Genomic DNA, 20,708 nt, shown 5'->3' with positions numbered 1-20,708 from the left:
ATGAAATATTCTGTATTTTAAAAACTCTACTTTATAAAAAAATAACTGCATATATGAAATATGTGCACAAATATACAAAAACTCATTAGGTTTCTTCAAAATTGATCATAAAAAAAAAATTTAAGAGCAGTGTCTCCCCTTAACATCTGTACGTATATGGTTACACTAGGGTACCCCAAAGGATTTGTGAATTTATTAGCATTAAGTATTATGCAACCAATTTAATAGGCTCCCGACTCATAAAATGACGATGCAATAAAAAAGAGAAATATTCACGGCTATGACTATGCTTAACAAGAATAGACCTATTATTCAACACAAGTCCAATCAGCTTTCATTTGACTGGTACTTTCACACTTTCGAACCCTTACAATTACAACATTATTTAACACAAGTCTAATCAGTCTTCATTCAAATGGTACTTTCACACCTTCGAACCCTTATGATTACAACATCTTTGCTGTGCACTTTGACACCTTATGCAGCCAGGCAAACAGTGTAGTATTGAGTAGGTACATTTCCCTGCTAAGGTGATTTGGAGATTGTCAATCGAAAAGGTTTAATCAATCTCACAAATGCTTTTCCTAAAGAGGGTCTTGAATGTATGAAAAAAAAAAACGCATTTACACAAGCAGGTCAACAGATTTGTACAACTATAGATATCAAATAGAAAGCTTACACTTTATGGACTTCCGAGAAAGCAGCTTTAACTGCTTTTTCAGCTTTTGTGAGTTGTTCTTCCAGAAGAACTTGCACCCTTTGGAGTGCTACAGTCTGGCGAGAAAGATCCTTCAAGGATTTCTCAAGGCCTGCAATAAACGGCATAGGCCCTTCAGTTAAGTTGCTGCCCCTCCTTGAACCCTCAAAAAATAAAGCACAATTTCAAAAACGTCCTACCGAGTCCATCCGGGATGGCTTGTGTGCAAAAGCAAAGAAGGCAGCAATTAACATTATACAACAAAAAATCGCACAATTAAACACTTATTTCTTTTAACATGCTCATAAACAAACACAATAGTTGTCCTGCTGTGCCACAAAAACAGTTTCAACTTTGTGCAAATCTCATTTCATACGAGCATGTGAACTTAAAAGAATATTCCTCCCAGGCTGGAAACCACAGTGGTTATGTAAGTCACCTCGTGACCAATGCAAAAGAGAGTTAAACGAAATGTCATGTAGCATGCAATTGTTCGCAGAGAAAATGTCCTTTATTTTTATGAGCAGAGCTCTAAGAGACTGCAAGGGGAACCACTCATGCTTTTAATACTTTAATAAAAATCGATGTACAGTACTCTTAATAAAGTGATGTAAAGATCACCATGCTGATCATGTTGCCATGATCACACAGGCACTCGCCTCATTCCGTAAACATCAGGCAAGAGTCACTGTGCATTTCGTGAAAATAGAATAGCTACAAAACAATAAAGGTTAACAATAACATACACAAATCCTAGAGCCCCATCAGGTGCCGGTAAGCGTCACCAGCCTAGTCTCACATTACTACACAATCGAACAAATCAGTGGGACTCTGACGAAAAGCTGTGTCGCGTCTACTCCTACCTGGAGGACGCAGCAAAGACATGGTTGAGTACAGTCCACCATGACAACATGAGACACCTTCCGAACCAGCTTTCTTGCCATATTTGCACGTGTCGTACAAAAGTATATAGCCACTGCTTTGCTGGAAACAAGGGCGCAGCTTCCAAACGAAAGCGTGACAGTCTTTACGGAAGAGATGATTTGTCTGTTCCGCCACAGCAGCCCTGACATGACCGAGGAGAAGATTTGCTTGCTCATGCCAGGAGTGAAGCAAGACCTCTTTGTTGGGCTGGTGAGGAACCCACCCAAAACAGTCTCAGTCTAAAAGTTTGTCTTGGAGGCTGCATTGCTCAAGAAGACGCTCGAAATGCAAACCCGCCAGTACGATCGCTGATCTATACAAGACAGTGCAGCTATTCACACCCTCGACTCAGACGACATACATGAAACGATTCGACAGATAGTGTGGGAGGAGCTACGGAAGCTGTTGCCTTTGTCACAGCCCCAAGTAGACTCAATTGTCGACACTGTTTGTGAAGAAATTTGGAAATCGCTTGGAGTTTCCGAAGCACCACAGCCTCAGGCTGAAGCTATGAGCTACGCTGCTGCAGTATGCCATCACGTTTCCCCTCTATGACAACGCCAAGACACCACACCATCACACTACCGCCGCCACCACCACCACCACAACCATACCGTTTGCCTGTTGAACAGTGCAGCGCCTCAAGGAAACCGATGTTTGGCGTGCCCCTGACGGCCGCCTACTCTGCTACAACTGCGGAGAAACTGGCCTCACCTACCATCGCTGCCAGTAACGCTAGATGGGCCTGTGTGGATTCGCCGTCAATGCACAGCCTCCCCAGCATGGTGAGAGGCCACATGCCATTGCCGGCTATCTCACAGGAGTGCAAGGGACGCCCCGACTATCTTTCCGATCTCCTTAGCCAGTTCATTACACCTCACCATGTCGCAGTAAGTACGCCGGCCCTGCTTGGGGCCGATCTCTCAGCCTTTACTTGGAAAACTAAGGGCAGCGAACGATGGAGGTGCAGTTGCTGTACAATGAACTACTGAAGATTCTTCGCTGTCGCTGCTGTGACGAAACCTTGAGAACCTGCCGCAACCTGTACGCAGCTCTGACGTCGAAACTTCGTGACCAGAGGAAAACCTGATGATGCAACATGGAAGCAGCAGAGCAAACCGACGTAGCCGTGATGCGACGCCACGACCCAACCGCAACGCAAGATGACGAACAAGCGACCTCGACGTTCTCGTTGACAATCACAACGTCACCGCTCTCATTGACACTGGTACTGACTACTCTGTGGGCCGTTTGCAGCCAAGCTGAAGAAAGTAAGGACCGCTTGAAATGAACTCAAAATCCGGACTGCTGGAGGCCTCTTGATAACGCTGGTTAGTTTGCACAGCCAGAGTCACAATCAACAACCGGATTTATCCTGCGAGCTTTGTTATCCTAGAGCAGTGCTCCAGAGAAGTGATACTTGGGATGGACTTCCTAAGTCACCAGGTGCCATTATCCACCTGAGGACTGAATCCATAACACTAACCTATGAAAAAGCATTGCCCTACATGGCGCCGGAGAACCATGCATGGAATGTAATAGAAGAGCAGGTCACCGTGCCGCTGTTCGCCAGCATCATTTTTATTGGCACCAAAAAAGCCGAAAACCTTGAAGGCGCTGTCAAGGGTGATCAGCACCTACTTTTCAACAGTCAGATTTGTGTTGCAAGAGGCATAGCCGAGCTGCATGACAGCAAGCAAAGGTGGTGCTGACAAACCCCAGCCACAAATACACACACTTCAACGTCGACACGACGGTCGTGTACATCGACGGATTCGTGCACGCCAGCAATTCCTTCGCCCTCAACAGCCGTTTTTCTATGCCAACGGGCTGCTGCGATATTTGTAGGTGTGTACATTCTCTCTTGCTCGTGAATTGCTGGTAGAAATGAATATTGCCTATAACAAACTAATGATTATAATGAAGTAATTACGACTCCCCTTCAACTTCATTATAACCAGATTTGACTGTACATCCAAGGCACGCCCAACTGATATACGGTAAACTGGCTTGAAATGCTACATACAAGAATAACCTGCACATAAAAGAATAACCTGCGAGCTTTTGCAAATGTTGCAACACTTCTGTGTAAGCTCTAAATTTATGGTAACAACTGCCTAGCTTTTTATGCTCTAACAGGTGCAGTTGAGAGAGTTACGATTTATATTGATGCACAGTTGTGGATTAACAAACTTAGTGCCACAATTTTTGTTTTTCAATTACAAGAAATTTTTGATAAAAATTCCAGGCCCTTAATCCAAAATTCTGTTTTCATTTAGAACCAACAGAATTTAACTTTCTCTCCAAAATGAAATAAATTCAACTCAAATTTGTTCAGCAGTGCTGTCGCGAAATTAGTTTTTGCATTTTACAAGTGTCTGAAGAGGGAAATCAGAGATCGACCCCAGCTGGGGGTTCTCACTGTCAGTTTTCCAAGTTCTCAGGTTTCGAAATTTCAACAAACCATGTTGGACTATTGTTGCATACTGCCTATTAATACCAATAATATAGTTCTTAACTGAGTGTGTCAGAAATCTGAAGTAAAAAAGAAAGACACCTGGAAACAGAACACTCGCTGTGTCCAAGTGTCTTTCTTTTGTACTTCAAATTTTTCGCGCACTCAGTCAAGATAAATTACCAACTCGCCCAGCAGTCCGTGCTACTGAAGTATATTACTAGTTATTTGGGCTCTTTTCCATGTGGTGCACTGTGTCCAGGTGTCTTTCTTTTGTACTTCAAATTTTTTGTGCCCTCACTTAAGATGAATTACCAAATCACCGAGCAGTCCGTTCTTACCAATAATATTGGTGTATTTTACTTACACGTCTTCTTTGGGATGGTGGTAGTACTGGAAGGAAGAGAGTTTGCTTCATGACCGTCGGTACGTTTGATATCCGGGCTACTTTTGGAACGGCCACTGTTATGCATTGGTCTATTGCTGAATAAAAAAAAAAGTGCAATGTTCAAGTTGCTGCTTTGCAATGATGAAATGAACAAATCAAAATACAATGCACATATTGCCAATAAGCTCAACCAAAAATTTTAAAACACCCACTTATACTTTGCACATAACAGGCACGTGATTTGTCAAACCTATTGCACACAAAACTTCTAGCGTGGCACAAATATCATTAAAGCGACTTTTTCTTATGCTAAAGCAGCTGCCGCTTCTAGAGCAAAAATCTGTGCACTGCTGCTGCCACTTTTGGAGCAAGAGGGCCACATCCACACATCACTACGCAGCTTGACCTCCACAACTACCGTCTGAAAAGCTTAATGCCTTGTTTGCCATCTAGTAAAAATCCAAATTATACAGGTTCTCAGAGGCAAAAACAAATCTGCGCCTTAAAGGGACACTAAAGTCAAATAACAATTTACACATAGTAAAAGCTCAATGTATGACAATATCTGAAACGATATTACTATCAACAATAGCGCCCTACTTACTGAGAAATTAAGGTAAATGCACAAGAACACAAGCGCCGCAGTAGAACATTTTCAAAATGATCCCTATGACATCAGAAGGACCTCCTACATATAATCACTAGCAATCGATCTAACTGCACTTAATAAAGAACCTTCTGCACATTAAGAGATGCAATAAAATGATGCTTGTTCGTTTCTGTTTGATTCATAAAAAAAATAACCACTGGACTTCACTATGGGGAATGGCGTGAGTGGTTCAAAAATTCAATTTTCGCGTGGTTACACGGGACAAGTGGTGCCATCTAGCCCCGCGCAGTGTAAACAAAAAACATCTGCAATTTCGAAGCCAATGGCGAGACATTATTCAATGGCCACTGTTGCTGCTGTGGCTCCCGCTGCTTTCGGTCTGCTGCTACTAGCGCAGCAAATCCGGGCAACGTTGTGCACGGCAACAGTGACGAGTCGGTCCGGTCGGTCCGCTTGTCGAGGCGGGTAATTCGAAGTGCGCTTACCCGATGCGAACCACTAAAATGTTATTTTATTTCAAAATAGGCCCTTCCTTGTAACAAAAGTAACACTACGACATTTCTGGACCACCATTTCAACAATCTAGGTCGACTTAATAGTTCCCTTTAGTGACCCTTTAGGGGAGACGCACCCTTCGAAAACTGAAAAATCGTGCAAAAGTCAATTTTTTGAAAGCCACATATTCGGGTAGCATGTTTTATAAACTATCTGTTCTGTAAATATCAATGTTTAATTCATCGTGAAAGTAGGTCAAATAAATCATATAACATGCCACTGCAGCCGTTAAGTGGCCAGCGAGCCCTGAAAATACCCCAACTTCGCGGCCCAGCGTCGCCATCTTGGTCTTGTTTTGCTCGTGAATTCCTGCTCCTTTTTTTTTTTGCCACCTGCGGCAGCAGCAGCAATGTGGCCGCATGGGAATCGCTCATGATTGTGGGGCTCTTGACGTTTTGAAGTCTCCCACGGCTCGAATGCGCAGCCGCAATTGGAGGAAGCGCGTGCGTCTCGAGGGAGTGGGCGATGACACAGCTTCTATTGGATGCTGCGTCATCGACCTTGCATGCATGAACACGACCTTGCATGCGCCGGTCGTGTTCTCTTGGCGTGCGTTGTTTTCCCGTTTGCCATCATTCCGCTTGGTTCTCATGCATGCTCTTCAATCTTTCACAGTCTTTACGAGATGATCTTTTGCAGTGTTTACGAGATGCTGATTGTTAGTCAGTCACTAACGATGGGCACGGCAAAGTTTGGGACTTGGCACGCGTTCTGTTCAAGAAAGTGTCCAATGAAGCTCGTACGCATGGTGAGGCTCGTTCAGGCGCCAACGCGTGGGCGACAGTCTCATCGATGCTGAGCAGCTTCTCCGTCTCTTCAAGATGACTGCATTGATGCTTATCACGACATCGAGAATCGGCGCAACGCTCAGTCGTCACAAGTGAGGCTGGTGTTTGTGTTTCGTGTTCAAGTGCGCCTGGTGCGTTGTTGCGCTCGCTAACTGCAGTGATTACGGCCCCAAACAGTGCGACAGCGTCGTCCACTGTGCATTTACCAACACGTTTTTGAACGTGCAAAGAGTTCGCCGTGAAAGATAGCGAAAGTGCTGCTATGCAACCAAAGCTTGGCGCTATGTCTGCAACTGACGGCGCTATGCTGGCAACAAACGGGCAGCAGGGAAAGACCCTCTCCATGTGAAAAAAGCTGAAGAACAGCAGCTGCAACACAAGTAGGAAAAGCGGAAAAGGAAAAAAGTCCTAAATAACATTTCTAGCTACTTTTCAGGGTCATTTTAGACCAAAATATGTGTTCGAAACTTTCAAAGTGCATTTTCTCAGAATGACTTTTGGCCAGTGAGGCTGTTTAGTCTGGTGATATCTCTGCAACCGCTTATCTGATTTCTATCAGATTTGTTCTATCATGTACCCTAATAAATAGCCCACACATTAACAAAGACATTTTTTAAATTTTTTGCATCGGTAATTTGCAATAATTATTTGAAACTTCATTGATAAATGCTTAATGGCAAACACCGAATCCAGTGCTCAGCTAAAAATTTCCAGCAAGGAAATTTAAAAAAAAAAAGCTCTGTCCTAGTGTGAAACACCCATCCAGGAATCATCACAATGAATTTCACAGTGCTAGCACATTTATTAAATTCATTAGAGCATAAGAAACCTATATAGACTATCCTGATAAATGGCTGTAACTTTGGTAACAGTGAACCTAAATGCATAACATTTCCCGGTTATTTAAATGTCTTTATTATTAGCCTACCCTGAAAGTTTCATTAGGATATCTCAACAAACAAAAAGTTGCCCTTCCATGGTAGCCTCCCCTTTAAGAGGAGGTGCTACTAAGAGAAAAAAAAGTTTGTTTAATCTGTAGCCTAGAACATTCGAATTTTTACTGTTTATGCATGATTTTATGCTGATTTCAAATATGTACACAGTATTATAGTGAGCTGCATACTTGAAATTTTGTACCATTGGGTAAAACATGCCTCTTTTTGAACACACTTTTGCTACTAACGTTTTATGGTTACAAACCATTAATGGCTCATATTGCTCCGTATTAACTGCAGAATGCAAATAAGAAAATGTACATAAGACATATTAATTAACAAAAAAACATTTTATGTGAGAATTATTCCAATGCTCAGCCGATACTAACTGCTTACTTCAGGTTCATAATAATTGTGTAAGTGATCTTAGATTTAAAAGGAGATAATGACACTTTCCACATGTTAAGAAGTATATGGGAAAATTTTTATCTCTATCTAGCCTTCAGAAGTGACAAAAATATGTCCAATCTCAAGAAGTTGCCCATGAATGCATCTTGAGAAAAAAGAATTTCAAACGTAAAAATGGATGCTCATCTATGCTTTTTAAAATGACTTCTTTCATCATAAGAGCTTGGAAATCATGGCAATTTTGATGGTTTTGGTGAACTCCCTATGAAAAATGAAATGGCAAGCAGCCAAGTGACACATGGCAGGGGACTCTAGACAATCAGCTCTTAATATTTTTTAATAGCCACCTTGTAATTTTTAAAAGTGATTTTAACTTGTGCCGAGCTTAGTTACAACCTTGATTGTTTTTTGTCTAGAAAGCAGAGAAACTAAACTTGCGAAAGCACGTAAAAACAAAAATTATGTACTTTTGTAAAATACTTGTGTTCTTTTAGTAGCATCTCCCATTGATTGATTTGTGGGGTTTAACGTCCCAAAACCACCATATGATTATGAGAGACGCCGTAGTGGTGGGCTCCGGAAATTTCGACCACCTGGTGTTCTTTAACGTGCACCCAAATCCGAGCACACGGGCCTACAACAGTATCTCCTCTTAAACACATAGGAACTATAAATTGGCTGCAGACAAGATGAGGGGTACCAGCAGCTAACACACCTGCTTTTAGTTTCAAACTCGCCAAAATCTTCTGGTTTATCGTCATCCTCCTGCGAGGGCTCTTCTGGTAGTGGATCCTCACCCCAGCCATAAGACACCGCAGGATACTTCTCTGGATCACTACCATTATGCTTGTAAGAGCTCATAAATGTATCTGGAATAAATGTAAGATCTTATATTAACAATTTCATGTACTAACAAAATTATATAACACACATTCATTTCCACACTAATGTGACAACATTCCATACAACACAAACGCCTTCCTCGTCTGTTCTGTGCTACACAGATCACGTTACCTTCTACATATAAAAAAGTTTCTTCGAGATAATGCTGAAAAATTGAAGAGATGAGTGAATTTTTAAAATGTTGGATATGAAACAACTACCAGAGGTGCACTTTTATTTAGACAAATTCATTATTGAATGAAGGTAGCAGTTTTAATGGCCATCTAAAGCAGTTGGAACTTATGCACTTCAACTTGACAATATTATTAAAAAATTATGAAAAAAGAATGAGAATAGGTGGAGTTATGTACAGACGCTATATGCAGGCAGCTTGTGGAGCAGTTAAAACTCTTTATGAAGCAGAAAACCAATTTTACGGAGCAGTTACCAGTAAAATCTTGGAATAGAAACACTATGTGTTCAAGCTGAAGCTCGTGCATAATATTTAATGACTAAGCTGAATTTAGTGCATAATATATAATAAAATTGTTTATGCACACATATTTATTTAGCTATGTGATCCAAATGTGTAGTGAAGCACTTGCTGTCACGATTTATCAACAGGATTGCTAAGCTTCTGGTAAATGTGCAGTTAATATTACAGTACATAATTTATAGACGCATTGATTCTTCGGATTTACAACCTGCTATGCGATCTGCAAAACTTGAGGTAATGGAAGCTTCTGTATTAATTTTTGAGAAGTTCTGTGAACCGAGTTTTGTGGTCAAGAAGCAGACTTAAACCAGCGGAATATATTCTTTGCTTCCACAGAAAAATCCCAAAAGCCACTGCAGTGGATGGAATCGCCGATAAATCTGCCCGTTGTATGGTATCAAAAGCAAAGTACCTTGCACATTCTTCTGGATGTTATGGATAACAAATGGCACTATAAATTATTGTAGCACAATAGCTGCTTGCACAATAATAAACTGTTTGCACAAGTACATACACGTAGTGATCATCAACTAATGCAATCAATTATTAGATAAATGACTGCAGTCTTACAAAACCCAGTAATTACAACAAGTAGTACATTAGCATTAACTATTCACTTGATAATATAATCTCAAAATCTCGGCTAGTTGGCATACCTTGACCGGGGTGAGCCCACCTCTTATATTTACGTTATACTTGCTTAGGATGATTGCTCAATTGAATGAGTTTTACTAAAATTCAAAAACGTCGTCAAGAAAAATTCATAACTGGGAAAGTGGGCTATGAGGCTGTATTGATGCTTTAGGCTATATTCTAGGCCACCCTCAATGTGCACCATTCAGGTTGGCCGATGCCTCTCGCAACAAAGATGGAGCATCGCTCAGACTACCAAAGAACAGTGAAAAGCTAAAAAATAATGCAACTGAGACACCTATGAAATCACAGTCTCAGTGGTGGCCCCACAAGAATGCCAACTCTCTGACCAAAGTTTTGTTTTTATTTATTTGTTCTAAGGTACCTAACAGGCCCCAAGGGGGGCATTGAGTAAGGGGGGCAATACACAAAATATATTTACATATAGAGTTAGAAAAAAAATACAAAAAACAATTGCAAAATAATAGATTAAATGGAAAACATTACAGTTCAATATATACAGTGTAAAAAAAGCTGCACGCATGGGAACGGTGAATGAAAGGAAAGTTATTAAAGCACTGCGCACATTCTGACCACATGCTTACTGTCAAACCTAGCCACGCTCAAGTGGTTTCAGCTCATTAGTGCTTCAACAGACAAAAGATTATGTGTTCTGCTTAACTCTAACCTTCAGGGGAGGTAGAAGCAGCATGCTCCTCCAAGTGCTCTTTGTCCTCGTCTAGTTTTCCCAAGGCTATGTTTTTGCAGTCACCTCCAGCATTGGCCTCGACATTCTCTCCAAAGTCAGGAGCTGGTTCTTTCTTGGTCTTCTTTTTCCTCTTCCTGATCTTGTTTGCCATCTTTCAGAGACAAAGATATATACTATCTGTATACTGAATGTTTTAGCAGGCAGTACATGTTAAACATTGAAGATTGTCACCCTTCTTTGCATGTTTTGTTCCAGTAGCTAACAACATAGTATAAGCGCAATATTAGCTCAAAGATGATATCACCTATTTGCAGATGCACCCAATTTAAAAGCTTTCCAGTATTATACGAAACAATGTTGACATGATGTGCGATGCAGTTTAAAACACTCAGGCATACCAATTGCGAATTTAGTATAACTGAAAGAGATGCAGAGTACTACTACATGCAAGTACCATGTTAAGTGGGACGAAAGGGATTGCAAATTCAAAGTTCAAACAGTTGCAAATATTTTTAATCAAAGTTGGCTGTGCCAAGTAATGAGAAATCTTATTAAAAACTTGAACAGAAGTGTGAACTCCCTGACACAATACAAACCAGCATTTCTGTTCGCCCAAACATGCAAGAGAACATGAAACACTACCTCAGATTCACTCTGCTATACTAAAAACAAAATCACGCCTGTGTTGTTGCTGCGCCATTCAATTAGAAGGAAAAAAAAAGATATTTAAGTCGTAGATATTTATTCCCATGCTTTACAGAATAGTTAAGTTGGAAAATTTCAAAAGCCTACTGAAAATAAAGTTCAACTCGGACAGTTTTTGCAGCTAGAGCTGGGAATACGAGTTTCAATGTGGAAGTGGAATTTACTACTTGGAAAGGACTTGCAGCAATGCAGGAAGCATTCTTTTGGGTAAATGGACAGCATACTGTGTTGGAACGTTTAAGCTTCTATACTGTATCCAGGTGACCCATATGACGGTGGCCATAATTGATCTGCAGTGTTACTGAATTTAGTATCTGCTACACTTGATTACGGTTATTTCCAGCAATGAATATTATTCTCTGCAGAAACATGGCAAGTTGGGCAAGTTGAGTTACGTTCATGCTTGAAAATTGGTTTCAAACATGATAGTATGCTCTTATCACCGATGAACAATTTGAATAACTGTGGTAACGAAAGAGTGAAAAAGATATATTTAACAGACCTTTGCTGCCAGGATCTTCAGTCCAACTAAATGTTTCTCTCGTAAAAATAGTTGGCACAATCATATTTTCCCGCAGATACTGGAGAAAATTAATGAATTTCATGCTTTTTGCAACTCGCAGATCTAGCTGCCATTGTCAATTAAGATAAGTGATGTTTAACTTCATAGAATCAAGCATGCCAATCATGCCAGCAATCACCCACATCTCTCCATCCACTCCTCTCCCACTACATTCCCTAAAACAAGCACGAACAGCATTGAATCCTGGGTGGGTCACATGTCAGTGTCTTAAAGGAACAGAGAAGGTGGGAAATAAAACAGAGGGGCAGAAAGAGAAATAATAGGATAGGAAAGCGCACAACCTGCTTAGGCTGCCAGCACGCTTGATGTCAACCAGCGATGTACAACTTTGCCTCAAGCTCACAATCCTTCAAACATTCCCATTAAAGATATGTGAAATTATCTCGTGAATTTCAGTGCTTTCATCACTTCATAGCTTTGTTCATTATCCCATTAACAAGAACATTTTCAGTCTCCCCAGGTTTTAAATGCATTAATTTCTGCTGCAAATGACATGCATTTGGAAGGCACGCAATTAATAAAGTGCAAACTATACTAAATGTTTCCCCTCATGACACAACTTCAGTGAATTTCATTGAATTTATTATAGCATGAGCCTGATACACGACAAAAAATACACAACGCTGACAACACTATACCCTAATCCAGTGTTGCCAGGTGCCAGCGAGCAAATAAGCCAATACTCATAAACCCCAAACAAGTGAAAAAATAATACATTTTCCTATTTTTGAATCTAACTATGATTGTCCTAATACTAAGGGGAGCTGAAAAATCAGTTTAATTATTCTGTACAGTGAAAAAATCTGCAGCTATGAACGAAAGGACATGCTTCTTTTTAATATTCTCCAGGGCAGTCTCCACCGGGTTGGTCACTTTCAACAGCGCATGATTAACTTTACTTGTTGATTCCCCCAACCTATGTTTGACTTCAACACTCAACCATACAAGTGTGCATGTGGGGGGTATCAGGGGGAGGTGGCACCCCCCCCCCCCCCCGCCCCCTTGATGGGAACCCTGCACACACATATACACTCAGCTACTCAAAGTCATTGACAAATGCGTATTGGTGAACGTGATAATCACTAAAATAACAATATACACTGAAAAAAAAAATGCAAATCAGCCCCCCTCCTCCCCCCCCAAAATTAAAAAAAAAAACGTGACACACAAATGAATAGTCCTACGACCTGGCAAAATTAGAAGGCCCAATCCACTTATTATAAGCAGAACTGGCAACTCTGCCCTAAACAATTAAATTTATGGCAAGCTAGGCAAGCGTGGTATGCTGACAGACCATCCAATATCGACTTGTAAAAGTGCATTACCTTGACTTTGTTTCCAGCACAACTCCATTCGCGCAAGGTTTCTTCGAGTCCATCTGATGAATGAATTAAAAAGTAAAGAGCAGTGTTTTAACGCAAAACAATAAAAATGTCCTCTCATTGCATTTTGCTAAGTGTTACAATTACACTAGGACATAGGAAGTACAAAATTGCTACTTTAACTCATGCCTTCAGCAAGAACTCCCCAAAATAAACATGATAACTTGGCTCTCTTAGTGCAGTGAAAAAGCAACAAAGATAACTTCAGTTTGACCTACACCCTCCTACATCTGCCAAGTCATCTGGGCTTAGCTCACTCACTACTGACATAGGCAAGATGGCTTTTCAGTAGTTGGTGTCGTTTCCCACTAACACAAAAGTGCAAGCAGGAGACTCAGTGCTAACACAGATAAAATCAGTAGTGGCATTTTAGAAGTTGGTGAGAGTGATGCCATTTACCCAAAAAATGGAGTTGTAAGTGCAAGCAGGAGATTGCCACTTGTGAAAAAGTGCTATTTAATGCACATGCAGACAACACCTTCCCAATGTGCCCAAATTTGACTATTACCAGTTCTGAGCTTTTACCACTGTTTTGTTGATTCTTCAAACGCCACCATCGATACTTCCCTTTTGAAATAATGATAAAAAATGGATTTATTCAGCATGAGGTGGCTGTAGAGTTAACAAATATGAGCACTACTATTTGTGAGATTTATGAAGCTTTACAGCTCTATGTTTAGTAATCGCAGTGACACCATACACTGGCTGATCACAGCCTGCCAAAAGAGGTGTTTGTGGTCGTCTGTGTTGGTGATCTACGGTAGTTCTCAACTTGCATGTCAAACTTGTCATCAGTTACTGTGGCACTGAATTCTTATTAAGCTGCCATAATCAAAGTCTCAATTATAGCCCAGGCAAGCCAATGAGATCCTCTGCTTGCTTGTGAAATATTTATTTATTTATTTATTTACTGACCATAACAGTATCAGAATACTACTGTCTAAGCATCAAGTCAACCTAAAATTTCAGGCCACTTCTCTATTTGCAAACATTACTACCGAAAATCATGGCCACGGTATGACCCAAGTTTCCTTCACAAGTGCACACTAGCTTCCTTCTCTGAAAGACCAATTTATAACAGTGGTTAAACAAAAATATAGTTAACATATACCTACTTTCTGAGATTGCAGTAATAGTAGCATTGACATCATAGTCATAACACCTCAGAGCCATGACTATCTGGTCCTTGCTCATACTTGGAACAACCTCTCTTACTTTGCTGAGCTGTAAGTAAGAAGACCCTTTTAGTTTGCCATCGACACAAGAAATCACGACACAAAAAAATTCAATCAGTGGTTCACCTTGGAGATTAGCCACCATACAACTTAATGGTGCTATTATGTGATTAGTTGCATGTTACGTTCTTTCACAGCCCATGATTCGTTGCTCCCTAGATGTATGCTACCTTCTGCCAAGTGAGTCAGCAGTTCACTTCTACTTAGTCCATTCAACGAAACAAGTTACAAATTTCTGCAAAGCTCTAGGGCATTAGAATATAAACTTGATTTTTCAGATTCCAAGTCCTGGTGCCTCCAAGATGTTTGATAGAAAGGTTCACAGCTTTTCACTACACACTGCATTATCTGTAAGACATATTCTTGGCTGCTTGCGCTAACATGCTGATGAAAGACACATGTGAACTCTCACAACCACAACTTTTCTGGAACGAGGCAGACATTATGGCATGCTCAGCATGAGAAGCCTAATCTCATGACTACAAGCACGTACCTTTCATTGCACACACACCGGGCAGCTCCCTCAGAGCCCCACTAGCATCATTTCAGTAAAGAGAAGCTACATATGCTGTGAGAGACACCAAGTAAAGATTGTGCCACAATGCAAAGCTTCCCTACAGCAGTGGATGAAAATGGCTGCGCAGAAGCCAACACATGAACATCCAACATTAGACCTACCTCCGTAAAATTTAATAAATGACTCATTTACACCTCACAAAGCATGCAAAAAATCTCCTCCAACATGAGGGAAAATTTTTTTGAAATTGGAGATATCAGGGCATGATAGGATTCATTTTCGGGGGGTGCAAACCAGCCTTGCAACAACTGGGGAAGGGGCAAAGCATTGGTTTGGCTTGAGCGGGGGCAAGTCCTGGTGTGGCTCGAGGGGGGTAAGTGCCCCATTTGCACCCCCACCCCCAGTCAGTGTCCATGTAAATAATAAACTGAAATTAATTGAATTATTGACACAAGTAATTCAGTGTGAACTGCTGTCTTATTTCCCAACCTCAATGTAATATGCAATGTCGTACAATATTAATGTTCATTCACTACGCAGGCCACAACTACAATTCCATATAATATTTATGAAAAACACTGTTCACAAGCTGTACTCAGTGCAAACACATATTTGTTCATGTAAACAAACACACACAGGAAGGTCATAAGAATGAAGGCAATGTTTACGGATGAAAAAACAAAGAAAAAGTGGAAGCACAGAGATGCAAAACACATTTAATATGCAAGTCCCCATAACCTCCAAAGGCCTCTCCCAACCACCTCCGATTCACCTAACCTTGCGTGAGCAGATTCCACCGTACACTTCCAGTTTTTTAAAAAACTTCATCACCCTTAAACAACCTGCCACCTGGGGCTTCTTGCACTTAGCATTTATCCAACTTACTACATAATTGCGATCTATAGCAAAACAGCACCCCTTCCAGAAACGTGCTTGCTTTCTGGGTTGCTTAAAGACACTATGTTCCTCTCGTCACGGTTAGAAATCATGTTAATAAATGTTTTGTATAATATAGAAACTAAGTTGATGAGCCTGTATATTTGATAATTTTTTATATCTTTTTTAGTATTCAAATAATGTCATTTTTCCAACTCTCTGGGAGCAGTTGAAGCTTTAAGAACTAGTGTAAGAAGTGGAGCAAGCTTCATAAATATAAAATCCCTTCCACCCTTGATAAAACAACTATACGTAATCTTCTCTGGCCGCTTCTCCGCAGAATATCACAAGAAAAAGAATCTAATAGTACAATGTGGGCAACATCCCAAGCACCTGATCTTGTGAAAAAAGATCCCAGTGACTTTTTTTTTAACTTTTAAATTGTAAACAAACATAAGAGATTTAATTGTGCGTCTGTTACAGGTTCTTTCTTAACATATCACCATCATTAAGGGCATTAAGTGCAAAAATATTTTTCCAATAGGAGAAACATTTTAGGAAATGTGCAGCTAAGTTGTGCACCATGAATCAATGAGAGGTCTGATCATTGATTCATGCCCCATTACTAGCAAATAATTAGTAAAAAGCACACACAACTGGCAATAGTAACAGTAGAATTTGCACAACACACCTGTCCAGGCAACAAAGTATGCAAATCACTCTGTCCTACACCATGGTCACATTTGGCACATAGCTGTTCACATGCATTTCCTACACTTTAAGGTCAATTAAAAGGATAAAAAAAGCATTAATATTTCTCTAACCAGCATTTGCCCAAATGTGGTGTAATCAGCTATTTCTAATGAATGCTCAGATAATGAAACATAATTCAGAACAATGGCCTGGTTACGCTGACCAATTATAAACTGAAAACAGTATACATAACCACTAGAAAGCACACAGTAAGCATTATTTACAAAACCTACTTTCTCTTTGAGGTCTTCTGGACCATGGTGCTCATCGTCAGCCAGAGCAACATTGTTGTGAGTGTCATAAATAGAGCGCACTGAAACAGCAAGAGAAATACAAAAAGACAATGAGGTGCAACCTCAAAAGCTGGAGTCCTTAAATTACACACACACACACACACACACACACACACACACACACACACACACACACACACACACACACACACACACACACACACACACACACACACACACACACACACACACACACACACACACAGCAACCTGTCGTAATAATATTTAGTCATTTACATCCCAAAACAATAATATGATTATGATTGATATGTGGGGTTTCATGTCCTAAAACCACCATGATTATGAGAGACGCCATAGCGAAGGGCTCCGGAAATTTCGACCACCCGGGGTTTCACCCAAATCTGAGCACACAGGCCTACAGCATTTTCGCCTCCATCAAAAATGCAGCCACCGCAGCGGGAATTTGATCCCGCTACCTGCGGGTCAGCAGCCAAGTACCTTAGACCACTGCAGCGGGGCGATATGCTTATGAGGAGTGCCATTGTGAAGAGCTCCCCGAATTTCAACCATATGGCATTATTTTTACTTTTTGAGGGTCTATTTCTTTTGCTAAATGCATCCCACAATTGCGTATATTTTTCAGCGCTAGACTACATTCATCAGCATGCATCCTATGCAATATGCACTTACAGAAGTTAAAAAGACATTCTAGGACGAATTGAATGAATTTGACGAGAGCATACCGAATTCCTCACTTTCAAAGGCTAAATAATAGCGTAGGCACAATAGCTCGCTCGGTAATGCGCACAGGGCATTTACGCATCATGCACAGCTCCATTAATTAAAGCGGGGGAAAATTCAAAGCAATGAGAAAGATATGATGAAGCAGCAGCTTCTGGGTTTTAGTGCAAGAAAAGAAACAACCTAACCTGCTTCCATATCTCTCATTTTTAGCGTATTAAGTCAAATTCAAAGAAAGCCGTGCAGTTTTCCTCGGCTTTCATCACAAAGAGCAGCACCCGATTATCACCGAAAAGACCGCCATGGCTGCAAGTTCGGAGGGCCGGCGATTATGTGCATAAACTGGTTGTTCAGACCATAGGCCGGCAAAACTGTTGGCGCTCACTCCGACTCTCATGAAATATTGAGCTCAAGAAAATTTTCCGAACCAGACTCGCACTTGCAACAATTTTTTTCAACCGGACTCGCGAAAACATTACTCACCCGGACTCGCAGCTCGATCCGAGCCCGAGTGAGTACACTTGAGTCCATCAGCCTAGAATTAGCTTCTTCGGCCATGGTGTCTGCGCTCTTTAACATAAATACCTCATGGAATCTGTGCTCTTCTTGGCACTGTTTAGCATGGTTTTTTTTCAAAAGCGAGTTTAGAGTGCTTGCATATCGATTGATTGATATGTGGGGTTTAACGTCCCAAAACCACCATATGATTATGAGAGACGCCGTAGTGGAGGGCTCCGGAAATTTCGACCACCTGGGGTTCTTTAACGTGCACCCAAAAGAGTGCTTGCATATCAGTAAGGTAATTTTTCTTAGAATAGATGACAGCCTAAGATATATTTATCCAGAAATTCCCTTGAAAAGTTGATGGGCGATAGGTCAAGGCACCCCCCTACGTAATTTGCGCCTCTGATAAAAAAAAAAAATATTGAAATGGTGTATGAACGACACTGCTTTGGAATGCCTCCGAGTCGACGTGAGTGTAAACAGAAATGCCGGTAAGGCTTATATTAATGCTGTAGATGGCTAGATAGGACCTTAGGTCGGCAAAGGAAAGTGGAACTCACTCAGACTCATTCAAGATATATCTGTTGCGGTTTACACTCACTCGAAATCCCACTCGCAAAAATTTTTGTGAGCCGAACTCAGTCGGACTCCACGCAGGTAACTTCTTCAAGCGGACTCAGATTCACAAAAATACTACTCACCCGGACTCACTCAGGCTCGTGGCTCGATTTAAGTGAGTGAGTCCGAGTGAGGACTGATGAGAGAGTTCGTCGACCTATGGTTTAGACGCCGCTAGAACAGATACGATCGTCCATCTTTTGCACAAAACGTGCAGATTCGCGTTGGAGAGGCTGCGCTATTCTGTAACTCTTGTTTCCCTCAAAAAACATGGTTACGTTGGTCAAAGCAGACGAGTGAAAGTTGCAGAGCATCGCCAAGCCGCCAACGACACTTGCTTTCTGTGATTACTTCGCGCATAAGGTCAACGCCCACACTGCAACATAAACTATCTGCGAAACCGAAACCTTCAAGTCGAACAACGCCGGATTTCCACGTTGCAAAACCGCCAAAGCACAGTGCAAAGGACCGCGGTCTAACCGCGCACCAATCATTTATGTGGCAAAGAAATATAGAAGTGCACGAAGATTCCTTCGAATAAACGTGGATCGAAGTGGCTAGAATCCGTAGGCCTAGTCCTCCAAAAGTAGGGGTCGGATTGGAACGTTGGAGCGAAATAAAATCTCAGCGGCCGAAACGGGATAGGCAATCAATGACACGTCGGTAAATGGCTGCAACAACAATGTGGGACGACGGCTTTATCGACTTACCTCCTAGTTTTCTCGCCATTACATGCAGACCGTTCTTCGCCCGAGAACGGCGTCCCTGACAGATGGGCGGAACCGGAACAGTCGACTTGTCGCCAGCCGCCTCACGGCAGTTGTGAAAACGAAAACGACGTTTTTTTGGGGCAGTGTGGGTAATCTGCGCACTGATGCCACTGCCGCGTGCTCTCGAGACATAGAGAAGAAAAACGTTTTTATCTTTCTCTATGCTCGAGGGGGGGGGGGGGGGGGAGGTAGAGTTTGCAAAAATTGCGCAAGCAATTTTTTTTCATGCTGTCATGTGCGTGCTCATAGTCGCCTAACATTCCAATCATATCCGTTTTTTTTTTTTTCAAAGCATGAGGCATTTTGATGGCGAGGGGACACACATATCGATTGTTAAGGGGGGGGGGGGGGTAATACATTATTTTCAAAAAGTTATTTTCTATTCTCCTCAGACAGCGCACGACATGACAGGCACTTCACAAAAATGTCCAAACTTTCCACAGCAGGAAAGTTTTTGGAACGCCGTTTGGACATGTGCATCGATATTTATCCCAAAAACATCCCGTATCGCGACTTTCCTACCATGTTGGAAATTGCTGATCCTAATATATCGGAAACTACAACTTCAACGGAGTGCATGGTTTGCGCGGGTGCACAATTTTATATCTTCATGCACATGAAAAATAATATATCTGTATTTTTGTGAAATAGTTCGTTTGTTTTCTTTCCCTAATTTGCGCATTGTCACGAAGACGAGGGATCGATAGTTGACTGCGTACAGATGCCGCACGTTAGAAGCGGTACAACGCACGTACTCGTGCTGACGCACGAACAGACGCTGGCAACACCGATGATGCCTTTCCCGAAGCCACCTGAAGGCGATATTCTTGTGAACTGCGAGAACCTGACTAGGGTGGCTATAGTCTGGCAAATGGTTGGGGTAGTGGCGTGGTGGCGCAGTGACGACGCTGGTTATATCACCACCACGCCTCGGCCTCGGGGCCATCCGCCATATTTCCGCTTTTGAGCAACCACTGTCGAACCGCCCGCTTGCTTACGTGCGTAAACTCTAGCGTCGCTAAACAAATTAGGAAGGCGAGATGTGCATCAACACAGTAATTAAACTTTAATGAAAAGTATAGACAGGATACAATGTGCGCTAACATTCAAATACTAGAAATACTACTGAAGCTATGTACGTGGATTCCAAGCTGACAGTGTTCCGATTGGAAAGTGCTGTGCTTTTTAAGGTGTGCTTTTAACGTGTATGTGTCGTCATATCGTCGAATTTAGTCGTGAGGGATCAGCGTTGGCAGTGAACAAAAATTTGTAATAGGTGCAGTAAAGACA

The 20,708-nt window shown here is 41.5% G+C and overlaps 1 protein-coding gene across 3 annotated transcripts in view; it reads right to left on the bottom strand.

The window, feature by feature from the left end:
- The window catches only part of LOC119176034 (spermatogenesis-associated serine-rich protein 2), a 48,124-nt gene extending 28,614 nt beyond the window's left edge, over positions 1-19,510 (bottom strand). For 2 of the 3 annotated variants that reach the window (XM_075876591.1, XM_075876592.1), the window contains exons 1-9: positions 19,359-19,510; positions 16,765-16,844; positions 14,266-14,374; positions 13,094-13,146; positions 10,460-10,631; positions 8,476-8,629; positions 4,444-4,559; positions 898-915; positions 680-809 (exon numbers count right to left, since the gene is read on the bottom strand). In XM_075876591.1, coding sequence (XP_075732706.1) covers positions 680-809; positions 898-915; positions 4,444-4,559; positions 8,476-8,629; positions 10,460-10,631; positions 13,094-13,146; positions 14,266-14,374; positions 16,765-16,844; positions 19,359-19,377 — 851 coding nt within the window. In that variant the 5' untranslated portion in view covers positions 19,378-19,510. The remainder of the gene's footprint in view (positions 1-679; positions 810-897; positions 916-4,443; positions 4,560-8,475; positions 8,630-10,459; positions 10,632-13,093; positions 13,147-14,265; positions 14,375-16,764; positions 16,845-19,358) is intronic. The other variant, XM_037427144.2, reaches the window with a different exon arrangement.
- Between the last annotated feature and the right edge of the window lie 1,198 nt (positions 19,511-20,708).

This window comes from Rhipicephalus microplus, chromosome X (assembly GCF_043290135.1).
Source record: "Rhipicephalus microplus isolate Deutch F79 chromosome X, USDA_Rmic, whole genome shotgun sequence".
Classification (NCBI taxonomy): Eukaryota; Metazoa; Arthropoda; class Arachnida; order Ixodida; family Ixodidae; genus Rhipicephalus; species Rhipicephalus microplus.
The sequence above is the reverse complement of the archived record's forward strand: the minus strand, read 5'-3'. Positions and strand labels throughout refer to the sequence as shown.